Source organism: Carassius carassius, chromosome 21 (genome assembly GCF_963082965.1).
Source record: "Carassius carassius chromosome 21, fCarCar2.1, whole genome shotgun sequence".
NCBI lineage: Eukaryota > Metazoa > Chordata > Actinopteri > Cypriniformes > Cyprinidae > Carassius > Carassius carassius.
In genome coordinates, this window is record NC_081775.1 from 13,535,183 (window position 1) to 13,560,034 (window position 24,852).

At 37.0% G+C, this 24,852-nt stretch overlaps 1 protein-coding gene across 3 annotated transcripts in view; it reads right to left on the reverse strand.

Annotated features, from left to right (window-relative positions):
- The window catches only part of ncor2 (nuclear receptor corepressor 2), a 144,274-nt gene that overhangs the window by 94,599 nt on the left and 24,823 nt on the right, over positions 1 to 24,852 (reverse strand). For all 3 annotated transcript variants that reach the window (XM_059503402.1, XM_059503403.1, XM_059503401.1), the window contains exons 2-3: positions 3,390 to 3,586; positions 358 to 488 (exon numbers count right to left, since the gene is read on the reverse strand). In XM_059503402.1, coding sequence (XP_059359385.1) covers positions 358 to 488; positions 3,390 to 3,491 — 233 coding nt within the window. In that variant the 5' untranslated portion in view covers positions 3,492 to 3,586. The remainder of the gene's footprint in view (positions 1 to 357; positions 489 to 3,389; positions 3,587 to 24,852) is intronic.

A 24,852-nucleotide genomic window follows, 5' to 3' on the forward strand; every position in this document is an offset into this window, starting at 1 on the left:
CTACCGACATCTGGTGAAAATTTCATGTCAACAGCACCTTTAGAAATATATTTACTGAGAAAAATGGTGCTGTGTTCAATACTTATTTTACTCACTGTATATGCAGGCCTAATAAATGCTTCCCTAAAGCAGCATCTTAAAAGAGAGTGACAGTTTACTTCAGTTTTGCCATTGCTGTCACAGCCTTCTGCCACAACTTTGAAAGGCTTAACAACAGATTGTGGGCAAAATGGGCAACTAGACTGAAGGGCAAAATGGGCAGCTAGACTAAAGGACATAAATGGACAGGATTAAATAGAAAAGATCTCAGTGCAAGGCAGCCACAATATATTGTCTGCTCGTGTGCATGTTTTGTACCTTTCACTGCCAGGCTGAAATTCAGAGAGAAGGGATGGTCTGCGGCGATGAGGTGGGGCCATCGATCCATGGGACAAATGGGAACCATAGTCCCGAGCATGAGGATGGTAGTCCAACAGTCCACCAACATCCTGAAATAAACACATGACATTTCAAAAACTCAAATAATGACATTGTATGAAGAATGCAACTACTGAAATATAACAAATGATACAATCCCAGATAAAATGCAGATGTTTCCAGATTTAATCACGCTTTTAATGACATGAAAACCAGAAAAATATCCCAGATCAGTGCTAAATGCTAAGAGCAATTAGCCTAAATCTTTGGTACTCAAACCAAAGATTACAGATAATACACAGACCTTTAGTTGGAGCTTAAAGTCTTACTTTTTGCACGAAACTGTTGACGTCATATCAGTCATGCACCTACACTGGAAAGTAATCCATCCACGAAAATGAACTTCAATTGAGAGTCTCTAACTTTTAAGTGTTACAGTTACTATTTATTTAGCTAGTTTAGGCTATATTCTATTAACACCAATATTAAGGATTACCAAATTTTTGGCATTAAATGTTACAGGAAAACATGAACATCTGCTTTGTGTCAGAAAAAGGACATACTCCAACATGAACAAAAGTTTGGAGGATGAAGTGTTGTTCCACTTGGCTTCTGAGCTGGCTGGAATTGAGTGACACTGATTTAGATTTTCTGTGTGGTCAATAAGACCAGTCAGTAATCTCTGCTGGGTGAAGATGGTGGCTGAGGGTCAAATTTTACGTGATAATCTTCAGTAACACAAGACTTTTTACTACTTTCTGGTCAATGGTCAGATCTACATGTACATAAAAATAGTGTGTGCATGTTTAGTAAGGTGATAATAGGGATGCATCGATCCGATACTGGTATTTTCTGCCGAATCAGGTCAGACGAGTCAAAATCCAAGTCTTCTGAAGCCATTCTATAGTTTAATTTGAGGCACAGGTAAATATTTAAGTCTCTTTTATATAATATTTTATTATTTAACTCTTCCCTCCGCTGCAGCTGTCTTTTCCTCTGTTCAGCAATCATGCTGCGGGTCACGTTCGGTTACGACAGTCAAAAAAATAAATCGGAACCGGCTGGTTTTTGCTTAAAATACGCGATCGGCAATCGGACTGTTTTTGGTCTTTTTTCAGACAATTTTTCCGGAAGTGCGCCCTCGTGCACATACTACATTGTAATCATTCGCTATGCCATTTGTGTGAAAGTATTTCAAAATCTGTGCGTAGGATACGGGCAGCAGTTCAGCACTGGAAGTACAGAGCTACATGTCTGAGGCACAGATAGCAGGAAGCGATCAGTCTTTGTTGTACTGGCACACAAATAAGAGTCTTTCCTGCGCCGCTCACTGAAGCTGCGCGAGCGTACTGTACCTGTTTGCGTCCCTCCACAAGCAGAGACAGTGAAGGGATGTTCAGCTCAACTTCCCACGTGTTGGATGAGAAATGAAATGGACTAAACTGTGACAAAACTGAAATGCTTTTTTTTTTGTAAAGTAGAACTTGCATACAAGTTTGAAAAGCCAGAAGTAAACGTCAGTTCTGTATATGATGATTATTTTTATTTTACCTTAAAATTATATAGATTGAACTTGATTTTAAAATCACCTGCTGTAGCACACTGAAAAAAAGTGTTTCATTCATCCAATTAAAAAATTTTGGATGAATGAAACACTGTTTTATTCGCACCAACATTATTTGATTTTAACATTTATATAGCATTCTTTTATTTAGTCTCACTGGTAAAGACCTTATTTTAAATTTAAAACCAAATTTAAAAACTAAAATAAATACTGAATGCTGATTAAGAAACCTCTTATTGAATGCGTGTTGATTGTGTTGTTTGGATTGTAGAACTATGCAGTTATCTTTTCATTTAAGGCCAGTTCTATGTAGTTTTAACCCAATTCAAAAACAAAAGCTAAATGCTGATGTTTTTACCATCTATGTTTGTATTGAATGTAGGCTACTTACTGTGCAGTTTCTGCCGTTCATTTCAGATGGCTACAGTTATTGTTTTCAATAGCCAAAAACCAGTTTGACCTATTAACTACCAAATAAACATCTTGTTTATGGACACTTTCCTTCTTTCTTATTTGTTGCTTAAAGAAAAAAAAAAAATAATCGGAAATCGGTATGGGAATCGGCCATGAAAAATCATGATCGGGCATCCCTAGTCAAAACAATGAAACTCCCTTCAAGAGCACACAATTTAAAACTGTTGAAAGAAAAGTCTCAAACTATTGCACAAATTTAACAAACTACACATCAATATCTATTTCCTTTGTGCTTTGAACTTCTCTAAGTGTAGCAACGTGCACTGCGACTCCATGTTGCTTCAAGCATATCATTCTGCACACGGTATGCAAATAAGCACTTTTTGCCATTCTGTATTGGAGCTTTTCGTATTTTAATACCTTTGGTCAATGAAAGATTAATTATAGAGTTTCTTATTCTGTCCTATAAGGCTATTAATAATCTAATTAGCACAGTAATGGAGGCAGCAACATAGATAGGACTCCTATATCTATCATATGTTGCTGTTTTCATTACTGTGCTGTCCATTTAAAAGAAATGTCTTTTCATTTTATAGCTTATATTTATAAATAAATACATTTACTTGTTTTCACTAATGTATTTTACAACAATAAAAAGAGCAATGTGTAACATTTTACCAGATTTAGTCCTACACTTATTCACTTTTATTTGATCCCCACTAGCCTAAATTGTATTTGACTAAATGTTTAGATTTTATAAAATTGCGCATGTGACTTTTCTAGAATAACTTTTGCAGCTAAATTAAAACCTAGTATCTGGTATCGGATTGGAAAAGAAGGGTATCGTTGCATCCCTAGTATATAATAGAATAAACAGATTACTACAACATAAATTTTCTTAGCTCACAGTTCAGGAAGTCCAAGGATGCAGATTAGTGATAAATAACATTAATTTTTGGAAAGATTTTGTTTTATAGTCAGTGCAGTACCGTACCGCATGGGCTCTCAGCTGCAGAGGAAGGGTGGCAGGACTAGGAAGGTGACGAGCATCCACAGCCCTCCGACCCTGAGGTACTGACTGAGGGTGCGAGGACATGCTGACGATGCAACTTCCTCTACACACTGAAAGTGGGTGTGGTCTTGTCACAAACGCTGTACATCATGGGGCGTTGAGTCCTGGCAGTCACCAACCTGGAAGAAACAAGAGAGAAAACATTGTAGATTAATTGTTAACAATAAATATTTGTTGATACAACAATCAATCTGTGGAGTCAAACAAAATTGTGGACAAAATTATATAGAGGGTGCACCAAACTTCGGAAAGCCAGGATAAGCAACTGTGAGTTTGATGACAAGTGAAAGAGAAATTGAGCGAGAGAGAAGTCCTAGCCACCACCTGCTGCTGGCCGGATACATGTCGGCACACTGTGTGTATGAATGGATCACTCTGTATTCCCTCTATATCCTCCTCTTCTTCGCTCTGTCTCTTTCTATGCTCATTAAGGCAGCTTGTGTGCTCTGTTGCATTATGATACTCCCTTTTTCACAGGTACAGCAAAAACACACAGTATGGCTAAACCAAGTTAATGTTCAAAATTTCTTTAATGCAAGTCTGTTCACTCAGCAACTATAATGGTAACATCCCTATGTAAATCATAGCATGCAAGTACAACTTATATCTACTTAAACAAGGACAGACGAATCACATTAAACAATGCCTAGATCATTTAAAATGCACGTTCATTGTTAAAGCAGGTTAAAACCTACTGTAAAACATGTGCATAACTCCTATAAAAAAGACATACAAGTAGCTGTTATACAACAGAATTTGTTTCAGACAGCTGAGAAAATATCCGCAGAACTAGAATGAAACTGCAGAATAAAAGTACTTTGCCATACTTCACATTTACCTTACATTAAAATGTATTTCATCCACCTAATTTAATTATGCTCTAATTAAAATTCATTGTCTGAACAGCCAGATAAGAGAGACTAGAGGGCCAAGAAAGCACTGCAGTTGTAAGCGTTTTGATAGTGTCGGTCAGAGGAGGTGGTTTCCACCACACCATAAACTGGAGACAGAAAGAGCAAAGCACCAGGTGTTGAGAAGAGTTGTCTCGATTCCGATACTAGTATAGTAAAGTATTAATCGGAAATATTACTGATACCACAACTAATTCTGGCATCGGCGAGTACATGAACCCATATACCGATCCGATACCATTTTCTTAAACAAGACCTAGCTATGACCGCTAGCTTTGCCTAACCGCTGCACGGTTCTTCTTTGCTGCTCAGAATGCATTGCAAACACAGGAAGTTGTGCTGTGTTGCCACAAGCAACCCCTGTTTAGAGCAGCGAAGAAGAAATGAAAACGTGTTAGCTGTATGTCCACTGTTTAGCAGTATTTCAGACTGCACCAACCAGACAGTAAAACGGCAACTAGGGATGCCACAAGTACTGCCACTTCACTACCAAGTCGGTGCATAAAATGTAAAAATGTGATGATACCATTGTCTCTGTAGTACCGATAGTAAGTTACCGATTCCCGAATCAGTGATGCGCGGGTTGATCCAAAATGAGCGGGTGCCTGCGGTCACGAGTCATCCAAAAATATTTTTAATGATATTCGGGTCGCAGTCGGTCGGGTCCTTTGAAATAAAGATGCCAATTAAACCTTTGTAATTTATATAGTACTATACATGATTTTGAAATATATAGACCTACACTTTATTGGTTGAATTAACTGGTGCGAATAGAGTGACCACCTGTCCCGCTTTACGTTGTACAGCAATTTTACCCTTTGTCCCACCTCACGCAAATTGAGCATCTGTCCCGCTTTTTCATTCGACCCTGCCTAATAAATACAAGGATACGTCCATAGGCGAAGTGTTAACTTATGTCCAATAGTTCAGAGGAGAGAAATAAAAGCGTTAGTCGATAGGCTCAGTCGTACATCATTCAAACTGTTGACGCGCGCGCTGTTCAGTCAGGTTAATGGCCACGAAAAAGAGAAGATGCACTTTTAATAGCGAATGGACCGCAGCATACCCTTGATTAAGACCTGTAGATGGTGAAGCAGAGAGAACTTTTTTTCTGTGGGACATGGAGGAGAATACGACGTGAAGCGACATGGTTCATGTGAGTAGGCTACCACAGAAAAAAGCACATCATCAAGAAACATGCAAATCAGTGCAATCGTTTTTCAACAAACCAAATGACCCACAGGCTGACAAAGTTTGGGCAGCAGAAGTGACGAGCATTTATCATGCCGTACATGACTGCAGTAACAAGTTTGCCCCAGTCATTTTTCCAGATTCTGAAATAGCTAAGAAAAAAGCTGTAGAAACTTTGGGTGATATTTTGGGTCAGGTAGCATCTTAATCTTTTAGTCGGTGGGTTTAAAAAGAAATATAGGCAATATATTACAGAAAGCTTGAAATGTCTACTTTTAAACGAAAATATTCAAACCAAAATAAATAGGCTACTCTCTGATTATGTAATCCATATGAAATGTGCATTTATCTCTGGCGAGTCCGCATCATCAACTTCATCTTAGCAGCGACACAGAAAACACCAGTTTATTACTAACAATTAAATGCATAATCATTACTTTTACTACTACTATTACTACTTACATTACTTATAACTGGTTCTTTGTGGCAAGCCTTGTGTGTGCGGTCATAACGCTTATTTTCCTGTAGGCTAAAGCCTATTTAAGTAATTATGTTAATATAAAGGGGCGAAGCATTTACTACTTTTAAAAAATGCGGGTCAGGAAGCGGGTCGGGTAAAATATTTTATTTTCATTTTTTTGCGGTCCGAGTTGCGGGCGGGTTAGTTGAAAACATTGGTCGGGTGCAGGTTGTTTATACATTGACCCGCGGCATCACTGTCCCGAGTATATTCGGTACCCGCAGCTGCATTCAGTCGCTTCCGTGTTAGTCTAAGCGCAGGGCTCAAGACTGGAGCCGAATATATACTAGTGTCTGTGAATATTAAACTGCAAAATACTATTTAAATATTACTCCTGCAAATTCTACATCTCTGTGGGTGATGGGCATAATAATTATGCCTAGATGGTTGCTTGTTTTTTACTTGTTTTGTTGTAAAGAGATTATCTGATTAATATATATATTTTTTTATATTCTTAGACTTATTTGTTGCAGTTTTTTATTTTTTATATTTAAAAAATTATATTGTAAAACAATTATATTGGTTATATTGTAAAACTAAAATACATTTTTTAGTTTGCGGTGTTAGCTTTTTGGCTGCATTTGAAGTTCTTTTTCGCTTAAGAAAAAAAATAATATTACGGTCAAATTCATGTCAGATAATAAAAATACTGTAATAAATACAGTAGTTCACCATGTATTTGTTCATGTTTTATTAAGGGATAAGTCTAAAGCACACCATAAAATAATTCTAGCAATTTACACAGGGCTAGTAGTATATACAGGTATCGGATCAGTACTCGGTATCGGCCGATACCCTGAGATAGGGCTGGGCGATAAGAAGCAAAAAATATATCTCGATATATTTTGCTATATCTCGATATACAATATATATCTCGATATCATTACAGGAAAAATAACCCCCCAAAAACCACTACAAAAAAAAAAAAATTATAATAATATGCCAAATATTCCGTTTAGGGCCCTATGAAATGTTTTATTTTTTCTTCACCATATGTTTTATTGTTTCCTAATTCTATGTTTTAGCATGTTTAATTATTTAAATGCATAAAAAAAAATTAAAAAAAAAAAAAAAAAAATCTTAAAATAGCATTATGAAATGTTTTTTCCCCCTCTGAAATTCTGTGTATTTACATTTTTCTGATTATCAAATGAAGGCATAAAACATTCACTTAATTTATCTTTTAATTATTGAAAATTAAGCAAACTTTATTTTTTGGTAAACAAAGGGGATTTACTATTAAAAATAAAACATGGAAGAAATGTAGAGTGATTATTCCTGAAAAAATTATGCTCGTTTAATTTTAATAGTAGTACTAGGCTATGTACAATTTGCTGAACAATAGTAATAGATTATTCGATACTACAGTCTAGTACAGTTGAGACGAAACGCGAGGGGAGGGGGAACAAAATCAAGGAGGCGGGGGCGAGCACAGAGAAGGCAAACAAGCAAAGTGGCGGAATCAGAATTAAATATAAACAACATATCGATATATACACTATGTCAAAATCCATATCGTGTTTAAAAAATATATCGATATATTTTAAATATCGAGATATCGCCCACCCCTACCCTGAGCCCAGGTATCGGAATCTGTATCGGGAAAAGAAAAAGGGTATCGGAACATCTTTAGTGTTGAGAGCGCCAGGCAACGCTTAAGAACAACGGCATACCTAGAATCATACATGATGCTGTCAGCCAAATCTGACACAAATCTTGGTAACCAGCTGGATATGCAAGAACCTTGTCAAAGTTTTGCAAAAACGTCACAAGCGAGATCTACAGGATTCGCATAATGTTAAAGCAGTGACCTGAAAGTGACCTTACAAGAACCATCACAAGCAGATGTTACCTGCAGGGTTACTTTGTAACATGAAGCCAAGTAGTGTGAATTATGTTTAGATGTGGGCCTTCTTGTAGATTTAACTACTGTGGTTTAAATACACAATACAGTTAAACAATACATGTAAAGGAAATCAAAGAATAAACCTGTTTCAGCGAACTAATGATTGGCATTCATCAACATTTGAATTTCCCTTTAATATTCTTGGCATTATTTTTAGCTGAAGAAAATATTGCAGTGCTTATCATAGACTGTCTTGGAAAATGACCCATTTTTGCATAAAAAAAAATTAAAAATAAAATGTTAGCCAAGTTCTCCCTTGTTACTCCATCAGTTAAACAATCTTTAAAAAATAATAATAATGTTGATATCAGGAAGATATCAAAGATATACACCATTTGAATATTATATAACAATAACAAACCATAATGCCTATTTTACAACCCAGTCCAACAAAGTGATGGATAATGATAATTTGAGGTGCAACCTCTGCACAAGATCACAAAATCCCAAAGGGTTAGTATTTCTTACTAACCTAATGCACCAAAATTTAAACCAAAAATATTCAGCCAAAACAGTTTAAGTGCTTAAGAGGACCAAAAACTATTGAGCAAAACAGTTAGCACTTCTCAGATGATGTGTTTTTCCCATGTCAGTGTCTATTTTGTTCACACAACATTGAAAACACAACATTGATAACAATCAAACACATCAACACTGTGGACATACTCCCAAAAATGCTGCATAGCATGAGCTGGCTCGCTACCAAAAATCACCTGGAAACCAGACACCCTGAACAGCATACGGAGTTCGATTACCCAAATGTAATTACCCAAACTTTAACTACGGTTTCAGTGTTTGGGTAAAAAAACTAATCATTTAGGTACATCACTACTTAGTAGACATTTCAGTCAAAATAATAGAAACAGCTTCTTCAAAACAAAGTATCCTGGCACCTTCATGAGACATGAGGCAGATCTGTGGTGATTAGTGGTTTCTAAAAAGTAGATTACATGTATCTGCAACCTATTTTACTAGCGGTGCTCGAATTGATCGGCTACCGATCTCTATAGGCCAAAAATCACTTTGTTATGATCGATCGGCTGTGTCTAAAAAGACGCACTTTTTTCATAGTTTGGCCGGTCCTGCGACTTATAGTCAGGTGCGACTTATTTATCAAAATTAATTTGACATGAACCAAGAGAAATCATTACCGTCTACAGCAGCCAGAGGGCACTCTATGCTGCTCAGTGCTCCTGTACCCTACACTCTCGCGGCTGGAGACGGTAAAGTTTTCTCTTGGTTCTTGGTTCTAAATAAATGCGACTAATAGTCCAGTGCGACTTATATATGTTTTTTTCCTCATCATGACGTATTTTTGGACTGATGCGACTTATACTCAGGTGCGACTTATAGTCCGAAAAATACGGTAATGAAAGTTTACCGTGTTTCACAGTCAACATAGTCTATGGCTTTTTGGCTAGGTTTAAAGAAAAAGAGCACTTTTAGATAAACAAGGCAATAATATATAGCACTGGTGGAGGTAGTAAAACAAAGTTCTTTATGAACCGCAGGATTGTTTGTAATAAAGATTTTAAATGCAAAAGAAAAGGCAGTAGAGCTGACGGTTTCTGTCAGTGGTAAGTTTTAACTTAGAATGCTTGAGATAATGTAAGGAAAGTAGTTTAAATGTTTTGTCACTTGCTTGAGCAACTTCATAAATCTAGAAGTAAATGCAAAAGTAAAAAGCACTGAATGTGTTTCTTACATTTACTGCATTTAAACATGTCTATGAAAGATTGTATAAGCTACTGCACAGTGTAAAAAAATCACAATGGTGAAAAAGCATTAGGTAAAAATGTTTGGATTTGAAATCAAAATAAATGGATAAATGTTGTGTTTGTAGTAAACAGCCGCGGATCAGTTGCAGACTCCTGTGTGAAAGCACAGTGAGCACCTGCTGCTTCTGCACCACTTAATTTCCACACATGGACCGCAAACGCACTGCAAACAGAGTATGTGTGAACCTGGTGTAAAAGGCCGTGGCATCACATTCAGCTCACAAAATCAGGCTTGCGCGGTGTAATCTAATGTGCAACAATTGCACGATTGTAAAACAAAAATGCAGTGCATGATCAAACATTTAGGTGATAAATATTTTTTAAATATACATAATTTTCAAAAATTTAATTCAGGCCCTGAATGTCTAAAATTCCTGATTTGAGTCTTCCTATAAATAATTCTACATGATAAAAAGAAAGCTTTAAAAATAGCAGTATCATGATCATAGCGGCAGATACTGGTTTCTGTGATCAGCCTCAAAAATTCTGATCGGAGCACCCCTATATTTTACCACTGGGCGTCCAATGGAATGACATTACAAACCCTTTCGTACTATCAGGCTGCTCTAGTTAAAAGTTAAAGAATAGCCCTTTACACTCTGTGGCTTCAGATAAAAAAGGAAGTAGCGCTATCACACTAATAAACACAAATGCAAACAGATATGCTTCTCTGAATGTGCTTTTCCCTCTATGGCTGCTGTGTGTCATTAGCCCTACTGCTCAGTACTGACATACAAACCACTACCATCTCAAGGGGCCTCAGACATACAAAAATTACCATGTGAGAGAAGTCTGGCTCTATAGATGAACAGTTGTGTGTGTACATTATCTAAAACAAGGTCACTAAGTATTGTCAAATACTTTGACATTAAAACAACGAGTCGGGTCCTCTGCTCTAAAGCCCTGTAGCTCTTCTACAACACAAAGAGGGGCACGCTACCATCCTCCTTCCTTCCTGTCTGTCACTGAATGATTTACATGGATAGAGCAGAGTGTTTTACTGTGCTGGGGGAGGAGATTCAATAGTCCAGGAATGTTTGGAGCTCTGAGGAGGAACAGAAATTCTTTGTCATCCTGAAGGCACTTTGTAGACTCGCACATAAACATGAACACGCATGCAATACCAAATCAATCACACATTACTCACAGAAAACACAGGTCTGATGTGTGTTCCTTGTTTTTGTTTTAAAGAAAACTTTCAAAAAACTGTTTATTTGAAATAGAAGTCTTTGGTAAATTTATAAATTTGAGAACTTTGAAGCTTATAGTTTCACACTTGCATAAATTCTTCTAAACTGCCCTTTGCAGTTAGGACTTCTCTAGGTGAAGGAACTTCTGTGTAACTACCACAAATTCCTATGGATAGAAGTTTACAGTATTTAACTGGCCACTACATGAAATGCAAACTCCCATACATCAGAATGAACTCTCAATAAAATCAAGTGGTTATTACAATTACAATTAGCCTTTGCATTATGGTTTTAATCACTGGAGACTGACAGGCTTCACAAACCGACCTCCCAAAGATGAGTCCCAGAGAATGAAGATTTATTTAAAAAGGAAGACATTGGGTGTGAAGCGTACATTTGTCCGAATTTGGCTGATCTACTGGCACAGTATCAACTGTGGAAATCTGGAAACAAACCTACCACTGTTTTCTGGCATCGTCAAGCATTGTGATCGAAAAACCACAACTGCTATGACAGACATAAAGAGAGACTGGGAGAGAAAGTGAAAGATAAGAAAAGAGGAAGAGAGAAAGGAAAGTAGGAACAGTGAGAGACTTGGAGAGTGGAATGAGAAAGAAAAAAAGGAGATATCGCTCTATGAGAGAGAGAGAGAGACTAAGCCCTCAGACAGAAGGGGAAACACATGCCCTGGCACGGATACAGACACCCACAGGCAAGCTCATGGCTGCCTGCCAACAGCACGAATGAACTCACTTACCCCTCGCTCTCTTGCTTTGCTCTCATTCTCCCTCTTTCAATCACAGTGCTCACTCATTCCCAACTCTTTCTTCTCCCTTTCTAGGAGTGGCTGGCTTTTGTATGATTACTCTATCCCTTTTTTCCCTCCACCTCGCTCTTGCATTACATTTCTCTTCCTACCTTTTTCCGCCTCTCGTTCTGCTGATAAACACACATGGGTAGTTTGAAAGAACTGGAAAGAACCAGCGCTAACTGCCTTACCATTAACCACACTGTATTTCTCTCTCACACATTTTAGGTTTTGACATCTTTTATTGACTCTCACAAAAGCTGAGCCCAGTTCTTCTGTCTGTCATGATGGATGTAATAAATGAGAAGCCTGGCAGTTTGCGTAAGTGCTGGAAGAAAGGCATTAGCTGATGGGCCATGATCAGGTCCCTCCTGCTGGCCCAGTAATGTCAGAGACAGCATGAGGTGGGGCGGCCGGGTGTGCGTCCCCATCCATCTGCATCTCCGACGTCTACGCCACAACATCTCCCATAATCCCACAGCACAAAATGCAACTTCAATCAGCAACATTATTATCACCTCTAATTTCCCACCTTCAGCATTTAAGCTTGAATGTTCAGTCTGGGTTTTAAGCCCTCAGACAGAGTGAATCTGACACTCGCTGTGAAGCATGTTGTGTATTAATTAGCGCACCACATTTAGACTGTAGAAATGTTGTCAATCTAATTTCTATCCTCTGAAGACAGGCTGTATATCATCCTCTGGGGGAAAAGCAATGTCTTGCGGCATGAATTTACTGAGATGCGCAGCTCTTCCTTCTCGAATGAACCTTCCGGTTTCAGGGATGGAAAAATAGGCTGTTAAAAATCAGATCAAAACTAGATCCTTAATAGTATAATTTATGAAGCTGTCTAAATGAAAGCAGGTTTACCACACAGCTGCTCCAGACAATTTATTTTCTGCAACCATCTAAAAAAAAAATTATTGCAATTTTTGATAATACTGTATAATAATGTTCAACTTATTAGCAACAGTTAATGTACTATCTATCAAAGAACAAACATACAACATTTATAAATCTATAACATTAATTTCAAAAGTCTGGGCTTTGAAAATATTTTTTCATGTTTTTGAAAGAAGTCTTTTGCTCACCAAGGCTCCATTTATTTGATCAAAAATAAAGTAAAAACAGTTATGGTGTTGAATATTTTTACAATTTAAAATAACGTTTTTCTATCTGAATATATTTTAAATGTCCCTTTTTTCCTGTGACATCAAAGCTGAATTTCTGCAGGTGTCTTTAGTGTCATATGATAATTCAGAAATTATGCTGATTTTGTGCTCAAACATCTTGTTCTTGTTGTAGTTGTTTAATATTTTGTTGTGGAAACGGTTACTTTTTTTCAGGATTCTTTGAATAAAAAGTTCAAAGGAACAGTATTTATTTGAAATAAGTCTCCTTTTGTCTTTACTTTTGATCAGTTGAATGCATCCTTGCTGAATATAATGATTACTAATCCAAATATTTTGAAGGTTAGTACATTTGAACACATTTATGAAGGTGGAAAAGGTGTTAAAAAGTCTCCATCCTGACTATTTACAAGATGTTATCATATACAAAATATATTTTTGCCAAGGCCTGCCTCATGAGGCCATTTGACTGACATGTCAAACAACCAATCACAGTTCATCACATTTCTAGGCATGGAAATGTTGCCACAATAACAGACTAGAGTCTAGTGTAAAACTCTCTGACATATTTTAAAGATTCTATGCCGCAGAGTTTAAATATTTCAGCAAAACATTCACAGGGAATTTGTGGGTCGGATGAGATGGATTTGTCCAGGGCTGAATTTTAACCCCAGTACAGTCATGTACCTGTCACTATGCAACAAATAACGGTGTGACGGGCGCGCTTCCTTTGCATTAAAGCAATGTCGAAAAACACCTGAAGACTCACACCGTGTCTACACCAGTTGCGACAAAATACTATATACTTTTTTTGGTTATTTATGTATTAAATTTTTTTGGCTAGAAGAAGTTATAAATGAATGACCGGTAACTAAAAAAAATTTAGTAGCCAAATTAGCTGGTTAGTGAAAAAGTTAATTTCAAACCCTGCGTATGACAGCTTTTTGGGAATACACCATCACCTGCATCCAGGCTCATAAACAAAGTTTGCATATTACTGCTGCTCACATGCACAGTGACTATGACCACTGTGCCAACAGTGGGCCTGATTTTAAAGACATTCCCTGTGTGTGTGTGTGTGTGTGTGTCTCTGTGTGTGTGAGACAAGACAGACTGTATTTTCCTTTTTCAGTGCCTCTTTCTGTTCTCTCCTCTGTAACACCCCTACTCTCTCCTTTCCTCCCTCTTTCCCCTCTCATCTGACCTTTCCATTGTTCTTTCAGCCAGTGGCCCCTGTAGGTTATTTGGGATCATGATGCAGGGCAGCTGTCTGACCTCTGTGACGGGCTGTGAATAAAAACACCCTCCCCCTCCTAAAACACTGTTAAACTCCTGCGTCACTTTAATCACTGGACTCGAGTCAAATGCCTACAGCTCTGTGCAAAATTACATTCAGAGCAATAAATGCTTATATCCACCTTCAAATCAGGTCATCAGCCATCTGCCTTTCAACACTGCTGATAAACCACACCATAATTCATATTTAAGGATTTTCTGAATGGATGCCAAATGTGAAAAGGCAGATAAACAGTATGCTGATTAGGGCTACACGATTAATCAAACTAAAACTGAAACTGCAATATGGCTTAATGCAATTATCAAATTGGAATTTGATTTTATAAATTAATATATGTGCTGCGTGACTCAGAGTGAAACAAGGCACCGTTTTCTTACATGTGCGCATCTCATTACAGGGCTCTAGACTGCGACCATTTTTTCTGCTGGTGCGACTAATTTTTGTGAGCGGTCGCACTGGTGCAACCACTGTGTTGTCCAACTCCTAAGCGCTGTCATTTATGTTGCATTTGAGAAAAATCTAACGGCAAACAAAACGAAAGTGAAACTAAACCGTGCTACATTTGAACTGTGCAATGCAGACCGTTTATCAACACAGAGCAGCTTTACTTGGGAGCCAAAATGTATTTCGCATTTGCCACCCAATGATAAGGTTGCTGAGAAATATAAACAGCGCTGACTTATGTCAGGAAACCAGAAGCGGTAACGCTAACTGTAACCATTGTGTTGTTTTAGAAATAAAACAGATGAGATACTTAGTTACTTTTCATGCCTGAACCCCACATATTTAAAATCCAACAATCAAATAATTCCTAGATTTATTGTGATGTCCCCAGTGCAGCAGGCAAGCCTTGTATATGGAAAAGCTTACATTCTGCAGATAGAAATATTGCATTAAATTGATTGTGTCTGAAAAAAAGATGATCTGAACACTGTTGTGGCTTTACTCTAGCATTACATCCCATCCACATCACTCTGATCAGCATGTGGTACATTATATTACTATAATTAAAAATCCTTTTGAAAAATTCAAGGTATAGTTCACCCAAAAGTGAAAATCTTATGTTTATCTGCTTACCCCAAGGGCATTCAAGATGTAGGTTACTTTGTTTCTTCGGTAGAACAAAAAAAATAAGATTTTTAGCTCGATTTGTTTAACGATTGTAGTCTATCAGTAATATAATGGAAGAGAATAGGAATCACGGCTTTGAGAATCAAAAAAACAAACAAGTTTCTTGCACAGACTGATCTTTCGTGTCTTTACACATCAATGTATCATCACGAGCTGCAGGGTTTAATTTGGTTTTGTTTGTTAATTTTTTCTCTTCCATTATATGACTAAAAGACTACAGCGGTTTGAGTAAAAAATCTTTGTTTGTGTTCTACTGAAGAAACAAAGTCACCTACATCTTGGATGTCCTGTGGGTAAGCAGATAAACATCACATTTTCATTTTTAAGTGGACTAACCCTTTAAACAGTTTCTTACAAACTTATGATTTGATAAAATACACAATGAAATATAATCATATATGGGTAACAGAAATGACAGTTAGCTTCAGGCTTCACTTGACAATTAATGAGATTAATACAACACTTCTACTTGAATGTCACCATCTGTCACTATTGAGTGTTTGTAATAACCTCTGACTATGATCCTATGTGGATTTTAGTCAAATGATGAGGCAGAATATGTTGTTAGTAACATTCTAGAAGAATTTTGTGTGGAAGATACACAGTTACAACTTCTGTGGGGTGTGAAAAAGTAATCTAACTAGTAGTTTTACTAATAACTGTTGCCAGAAAGTAATAAGTAAAAATATTACTTTTGAAAGGAATGACTAGTAATGAGTAATATATTACATTCTTTGAGTAACTAGCCCAACACTGCAAGTATTTGCATCACCTTAAAGCATGTGAGAATGTGAAAACATCAGTACTGGCTCCCCTCAAGTCTGTGTTCTTTCTCCTCTCCTTCCTGTACACCAACAGCTGCAGCTCCAGTCACGAGTCTGTCAAACACCACCCTCATTGGGCTCATCTCTGATGGGGATGAGTCTGCCTTAGGGCTGCAACTAACGATTATTTTGATAATCGATTAATCTGTCGATTATTTTTACGATTAATCTTTATGTACTTATATTTTAGTTTTGCCCATTTTTTCCAATTAAATTATTAACAAAGGGTCTTTATCATTCAAGATAGACTTTTAGAGATTTTAACCATTTTGCATTGTCATATCCTCATCAAAAATATACCTGGAGTTTTGTTTTATTATGTGTTAGTAATCCTTTGTCAAACTCTTCTGCAATCAAAACACTGACCCATACTCTAGCAAATTTCACAAGGAGATTTCAAATAATGTTTTCACCATGGCAGTCCTTAGAGCTCCTAAAGTAGATTAACATCCCGAACAAAGCTTATTAAGGAATCTTTCAGAAAATATTTTCACGAAGAATAAGAATAAAACAGAATAAATTTGCAATACATTGCATTTTATTATTTTTTTTCTGTAAACACACAACTTAAACCTGGGAAATTGTAAACAATCCTTCGAATAAAGTGCCAGTGGCATGAAACCTGAATGGAAGTCACATTTTAAAGTAAAATCAATCAGAAGGTTGTCCAGAAAAATACTTCAAGCACTTCAAATATATTTAAACCTTTACCTCTCTCATTCAGTCATAATTAGGCTGCAAGACTGAATTATGAACTGGTAAACGACAAACTGATCACAGAAAATGTTTGTAAATCTTTAAATGTTAACTGTTATAAAGCAATGTTATGAGTTTTTTTACGACTAAACAAACAACATTGTACAGGAGAATCTGCACAAATAAAAGTCTTAAACAGTTCAGTAGTGCAGAGTTTACAGGTTACTCTTCTTTTTTGAAGGCTCAAAGTAAAGTTCTCCCACACTTTGGATGACTTCGTTGAATTAGTTTTATCTTCCGCTTTTTTCTTTTTCTTTCTCAAGCTTACTCCACTGCTGTCTGTCTCCACCATCTCGCTGAATGCTGCAGACGCAGTTCGGGAAGCATGTGACATAAAACGAGGCCAGCTATTGGCTATTCGCTACTTCTCCTGCTGTACTGGCTGAATAAAACCCTGCGGTGGCTCACTACTGCCACACTTTGGTCATTGCAGATTTAAAATATTCACAAAATGAGCCGATTACGGCAAATAAAAGTTGTTTAGCAACTAATCGATGACTAAATTAGTTGACAACTATTTTAATAATCGATTTTAATCGATTCAATCGATTAGTTGTTTCAGCTCTAGTCTGATTGACCATCTGGTGACATGGTGCAATCAGCACAATCTGGAGCTCAATGCTGTAAAAACAGTGGAGAATGTGATTGACTTCAAGAAGAACAAGCCCCACCTGCCCCCATTATCCTGTGTAACTCCTCAGTAGAAACTGTGGATTCTGTCCGCTTCCTGGGCACCATCATCACCCAGGACCTCAAGTGGGAGTTAAACATCAGCTTTCTAATTTAAAAAAAGCACAGCAGAGGATGTACTTCCTGAGGCAGCTGAAGAAGTTCAACCTGCCAAAGACAATGATTGTTCACTTCTACACTTCCATCATTAAGTCCATTCTCACCACCTCCATCACCATCTGGTATGCTGCTGCCACTGCCAAAGACAAAGGCCGACTGCAACATGTCATCTGCTCTGCTGAGAAGGTAATTGGATGCAACCTTCCATCTCTTCAGGACCTGTACACTTCCAGGACCCTGTAGTGGGCAGTTAAGTTTGTGGCTGACACTTCTCACCCTGGACACAAACTTTTTGAAGCACTCCCATCTGGCAGAAGACTGCAGTCCATCAGGACCAGGACCTCACGCCACAAAAACAGTTTCTTTACATCCGCAACTGTCCTTATCAATGATACCCATGACCCATCAGGGCTTCTTACTCACGCCCATGGACATTACACTTGACATAAAAAAATAAACACCATACACACACACACGTGTTGTTTCACACGTGTTACATTAACACACAACTCCGGCTGCTATATTCTCACATCCCAGACTGTAAGCTTTTGCACTGGCTCCTCGCAGCACATTTTGCACAATGTTCAGAAATGTACAATTTAAGTTTCAACTGTGAGCATTTGCACTCCCCCACTTTTACATATTCTGCACAAATGTAGAGTTAATGTTCATGTTTATTTTGTATTTCATATTTTTATCTTCCAGATTTTTTTTCTGCTCTTATTGTATAGCTTTTACTTGTCTTATTTTAAAATTGTTTATCTCATTGTTCTATTATTTATTCTTGTTTTTCTTTTGTCAAGCACCAATTTACCAAGACAAATTCCTCATACATGTATATATACAGTACTCGGTAGTGGCTCAATGGTTCATGTAGGTTGTCTACAAACCGGAAGGTTGGTGGTTCAATCCCCGGCTCCACCTGACCAAGTGTCGAGGTGTCCTTGAGTAAGACACCTAACCCCAGCTGCTCCCAACGAGCTGGATGGCGCCTTGCATGACTGACACCACCGTCGGTGTATGAATGAGTTGTGTGAATGGGTGAATGTTAGGCAATTTGTAAAGCGCTTTGGATGGCTATGGGTCTGTTGAAAGCGCTATATAAATGCAGTCCATTTACCATTTACCATTTGTTCTTTTCTTAATACTGTGCATTAAGCCTATTTCTGAATGAAATAACAAAATGTAACTTTTTTCCCTCTAAAAAACATTTTTTTTTAATATGTGTAGGGTATTTTAACCATGCAGCAAACCTTTTTAAATATTTTGCTAAATTACTGAAAAAAAAAAAAAAAAACTTTTTAAACCGTTTAACTGATTGTATTAACTGGTCAAATTTCTTAAGGTCTGTTAACGGTTAACCAGTTGAAATAAACATCCCTAGTAAGACTCTCTCGCTCGGTCTCTCTCTTTGCATGTGAGAAAAAAGCAAAGTAAAAATATAGTCCTATCTAAGCTTAACTTATACTTAGCCTCCAACTCACACACTGGCAAGTAAAATCTGAGAATTTATTAGCCAGTAGCTAATATTAGACATTTAGTCGCATATGCGAGTGATTTACTGATTTAATGTTGAGGGTTGCATCTCTGCATCTGCTCTGAATGTGAGTCGCTTTAACACTCATTTGAGAACACAACATGCAGCAACCATCTTCCCATACATGTAAAAATTTAATATTAGTTGAAATTTTATAGTTATAAATTAAACTTCTCCTTAAATTCTTTTTTTATTATTATTATTATTATCATTATATTAGGGATGCATTGAAATTTCAGCAGCCAAAAATTATGAGGCAAAAATGCCATTTTCAGTATTTGGCCAAAATCTGGCAAAAATATGACATGCGCAACCTCTGACAATACTAGCTTTGTAGGACTATATATTATTGGAGTATTTTTTTTTTTAAAAAGAAAGAAAAAAAAGGTAAATCTGATTATTTTGCATAGAACGGAATAAAAATATTGATATTTAATATTAATATATTTTCTGTCCAATTTTATTGTTTTACTTTCAATAAATGTTTGGTTATTTTATGATCTTGTATTCTTTTAATTCTGTATCATTAAAATTAAAAAAAAAAAAAAATCTTATTTTTATATAATTTAATAAAAGATTATAAAAAAAAATTCATTTCAGTGCATCTCTAATAATTATTAAGCCATATTGATTTATCGATCAAAAGACAAATGCTCTGTGACAAGCTAACATTTTAAAGCTGCATCCCAAACCACGGGAAATCCCACCATTCCATACTGTTTCAGTGTCCAGTAACACTAACCGCACATTGGCTTACAACCCAACATCCTGACATAGTATTTCCACTCTGCTTCCAAATACATAGATCTCTGACCCATCCCCCATCTCTAAAAACACACGAGCACAGACCAACCCCCACCCACTTGTACATCAATTCCTAGACTGTATTCATCAGTCATGTTTTGACAAAAACCAACATGACCACACAGAAGATCCCCAAACAGCACGTGTGAACACAACCTGGGTGTAAACAAGCAAATCTAAAACAGGCCTACAAAATGCTCATACACCGAATACATACAGAAGCAAGCATACAGCCTGGTCTTTTACAAGCACACACACACAGAGAGAAGAAGCATTTGTGTTGTATAACAGCAGAGTGAATGACTTCCCAATAATGTGCAGGATAATCTACACTAATCCTCTCCGCCTACATCACTGACGATCAGCGTCTTTGTGTGAAAGAGCAATACCACAACTGTTTTGATCAAGGTCACATAGTGAACCACAAGGTGCTTCCACACATCTGTGATGGCTGGGTAGAGCATACAAAACTAGCTACAGAGATAACACAGGATGTAGACAGCCTGTACACAGAGTGACACTAGATTCCTGTATATGTATGCACACACAGACACCGTGGTACAAACGCCAGTAACTCAGAATGCTTCATTTTTACTTTGATAGAAGCAGACCAATCAAAGGGAAATAAACTGGTTTTGTACAATTGTTTAAAAAATATAAGACATTTAATCATGCGCATCTGACATGCTAGTATGAAACAGAATCGCTTTAAACTAAGACATTAAAAAAAAACAGCAAGACGCAGTGGCCAAATAAGTCCATTTAGCTTATGTTATCTTTACAAGGACTTTAAAACTGTCTGAGTTCAGTCAGACTAAAACAATAACTCATTGTTTAAACACTTTAGACCAACTCATATCACACTAGTTTATTTTTTACTTAAGTTGACCTAGATAATGTGATGGTAGCTTAGACATCAATTAAAGCACTACAGATGTCATGGTTTACAGTGGTTTTAGAACAGCTTTTTAGGCACAACTTGGTACAGTAATACTGATGCAATTAGGGCTCAAGTGTAGGAAATGTTTACAGAGTTTCTGACTACACTTTAAGGTACCTTTGTTACAGTGTAATTATACAAATATATATGGAGTAATATACTATAAGGTTAGGGTTAGGATTAGGGTTTATTTATATCAAATATACAAAACTCTCTTTTAACATATCCTGGATGTTCATTCATGCTGAAACTGGTATTGAAGTGGAGGAGGTGATCATTTCATGCACGCTTCCCGCTGCCGCTTCTCTTGAACTTGGGCGATACAGCCATCTGTCACTCCAAATTAAACAGTGCCAAACTGGTACTTATAGTTCGAATACTGTAATAAAATGGACACAATTTGAAATCTGAGACTTTGTTTTAGATCAAAAATAAAAAAGCACAAAGCTTATTGCATTTATTGGATGGGTAGCACACTTCAATGTTCCATTCTTAACACAGGCTAAACTAATCGATTCTCTGGATTGAGGAATCAATATCATTTCATAAAAATGAGAACCAAATAAAATCAAGAAATCTGTTTTTTTCTACCCATCGCTATATATATATATATATATATATATATATATATATATACAGAAATACAACACATACATCAAAAGGCTTAGGTGCAGATTAAAAGCCAGTCATCACAAACAAATATAGCCATGCTTAATAGGGCTGAAATGATTAGTCGACATTATCGATAACAAAAAATAGTTTACAAATATTCTTGTAGTCGTTTAATTTCATATGATCTATGTAGGAGCCTGCAGTAATGCAGTTTGACCAGTGTGTATATAGTACTTTATGCAATAGATAGCCTTAAATCAAACAGCTTTACAGTATTAAACATGAAAAACAAGAGTCAGTGTCGCTTTCAGTTAGAATTACAAATTGATTTTCTTTTATAAAGCAGCTCTCCAGTTTGGAACTAGCCAATGATAAAATCTTTGTTAGTGGTGGAAAAAACGGTTTCATTAAAGTTATAGTTTGGTTTGCAGAGATTAAAGCTTGCTCTAGCTCAGGACTGTTTTGATTATCTTAACCCTATAAGGTATTTTAAGAGAGATTATGTTGTGAAAATAGTTATCCAAAAATAAAACCTCTGATCACTTAACCTTTATTTTATTTCTTATCCATATGACTTATGAAAAGAGATTTTAGGCAGATTGATGTGTCATTCAGCTACTTTCTCATATTGCTAACTAAATTATGAAAAAGAGTTTGTCTGCTATCTCATTTTTGGCGCTTTTCCATTACCAGTACCAGCTCAACTCGACTCGGCTCGACTCGCCTCGGCTCGCTTTTCGCTCCGTTTTCCATTGCAGATAGTACCTCCACAATAGTACCTGGTTGTCATAGCGACGCTGCAGGAAACTGCCGTGACGTAATCTTCTACGCGACACACACCCGCTACCCACACACACAGGACAATGGAGGAAATCGAGTGCATGTTGTTTTTGATCCTCGGGATGTGGCTGTTTCTCACAGCAAGAAGACAAACGTTGTTTCAGGAGAGGCTGAGGGCAGCAAAACGAAACACTGCTGAAAAAACTATCTGGATACTATTGCTGGCGCGTGTAATGATGACGCAGTGAATAGTGATGATTCTCTCTGACCAATCAGCAGTCTGCTGTGTTTTCACGTCACATTATAGTATCACCTCAGCTCGCTTGGAACCTCGCCGGAGGTGGTACGAAAAAAAGTACCTGGAAGCCGGTACAGGTACAACTTTTTTTCTGTATGAAGAATTTCAGTCAGGTTTTAGGCCCCACCATAGCACAGAAACTGCACTTGTTAAAATTACAAATGACCTGCTTCTTGCGTCAGATCAAGGCTGCATCTCATTTCTAGTCTTACTTGATCTTAGTGCTGCGTTCGACACCATAGATCATGACATACTCATAGATCGATTACAAAACTATACAGGTATTCAAGGGCAGGCTCTAAGATGGTTTAGATCCTACCTGTCCGATCGCTACCATTTTGTTTACTTAAATGGGGTGTCATTTCATTTATCATCAGTAAAATATGGAGTGCCACAAGGATCCGTCCTAGGTCCCCTTCTATTTTCAATATACATGTTGCCCCTTGGTAATATTATTAGAAAATACGGAATTAGCTTCCACTGTTATGCTGATGATACTCAGCTATATATTTCAACGATACCAGATGAAACTTCCCAATTATCTAAGCTAACAGAGTGTGTTAAAAATGTAAAAGATTGGATGACAAATAATTTTCTCCAATTAAATTCGGATAAGACAGAGATATTAATTATTGGACCAAAAAACACCACACAGAATCTTGTAGATTACAATCTGCAACTAGACGGATGTACTGTTACTTCCTCTACAGTCAGAAATCTGGGTGTTATATTGGACAGCAATTTGTCTTTTGAAAATCATATTTCCAATGTTACAAAAACCGCATTCTTCCATCTTAGAAACATTGCCAAGCTACGAAACATGTTATCTGTTTCTGATGCAGAAAAGCTAGTTCATGCTTTCATGACCTCTAGACTGGACTATTGTAATGCACTTCTAGGTGCTTGTCCTGCTTCGTCAATAAACAAGCTACAGGTAGTCCAAAATGCAGCAGCTAGAGTCCTTACCAGGTCAAGAAAATATGATCATATTACCCCAATTTTACAGTCTCTGCACTGGCTACCTATTAAGTTCCGTATCAGTTACAAATTATCATTACTTACCTATAAGGCCCTAAATGGTTTAGCTCCTGCGTACCTAACTAGCCTTCTACCACGCTACAACCCATCACGCACCCTAAGGTCACAAAACGCTGGACTTTTGGTAGTTCCTAGGATAGCAAAGTCCACTAAAGGAGGTAGAGCTTTTTCACATTTGGCTCCCAAACTCTGGAATAGCCTTCCTGATAATGTTCGGGGTTCAGACACACTCTCTCTGTTTAAATCTAGATTAAAAACGCATCTCTTTCGCCAAGCATTCGAATAATGTATCTCTTAAATTGTGAGTGTAGTTGCATCTGCATTTTTATTCTTTAGCTTGGGTTAAACTAATTTTACTTTGTTGGATCAGCAGCTATGCTAATGATGTCTCTATTTTGTTTCTATGTTTTGCCACGGGATTTACATCCCGTGGTAACTAGGATTTACACAAGCTCCAGTCTGGATCCAGAACACCTGAGAAGAGATGATGCTGACCCTCAGAGGACCCCAGATGATGCTAACCTTGAATCAACAAACAGAACTAACAATTATTGCTACATGTGTGACTGCATCCTATAATTACTATTAATTAATAATATTGATAGTTCATCATCTAGCTGACTACGTCTTGTATTATTATTATTATTATTTTTATTTTTCTAAAAGCCTGTCAAACGTGCACAAACTACTAGCTACTACTAAATATTGTAGAAACATAATTTTCTGTAAAGTTGCTTTGTAACGATTTGTATTGTAAAAAGCGCTATACAAATAAACTTGAATTGAATTGAATTGAATTGAACTTTTACACACTGGAAAACCAAACAGAGCCGAGTCGAGGCGAGCCGAGCCGAGGCGAGCTGGTACTGTGTAGTGGAAAAGCGCCATTTGTGTGCCAAATATATTTATTTGTATAAATCAATTGTATAATTGTAATTACATAATATGCCTTTCAAACGCTGTGTGAAAGTGATTATCTTAATTTATTTGTTAGAATATGTATAACTCAATATTTTAACTAATTGCAAAAGCTGAATAATCAAATGTCTACTGATTAATCAGCAAAATAATAGATGATTAGTCGATTAATCATTCTAATAATCATTAGATGAATTGATTATCAAAATAATCATTTGTTGCAGCCC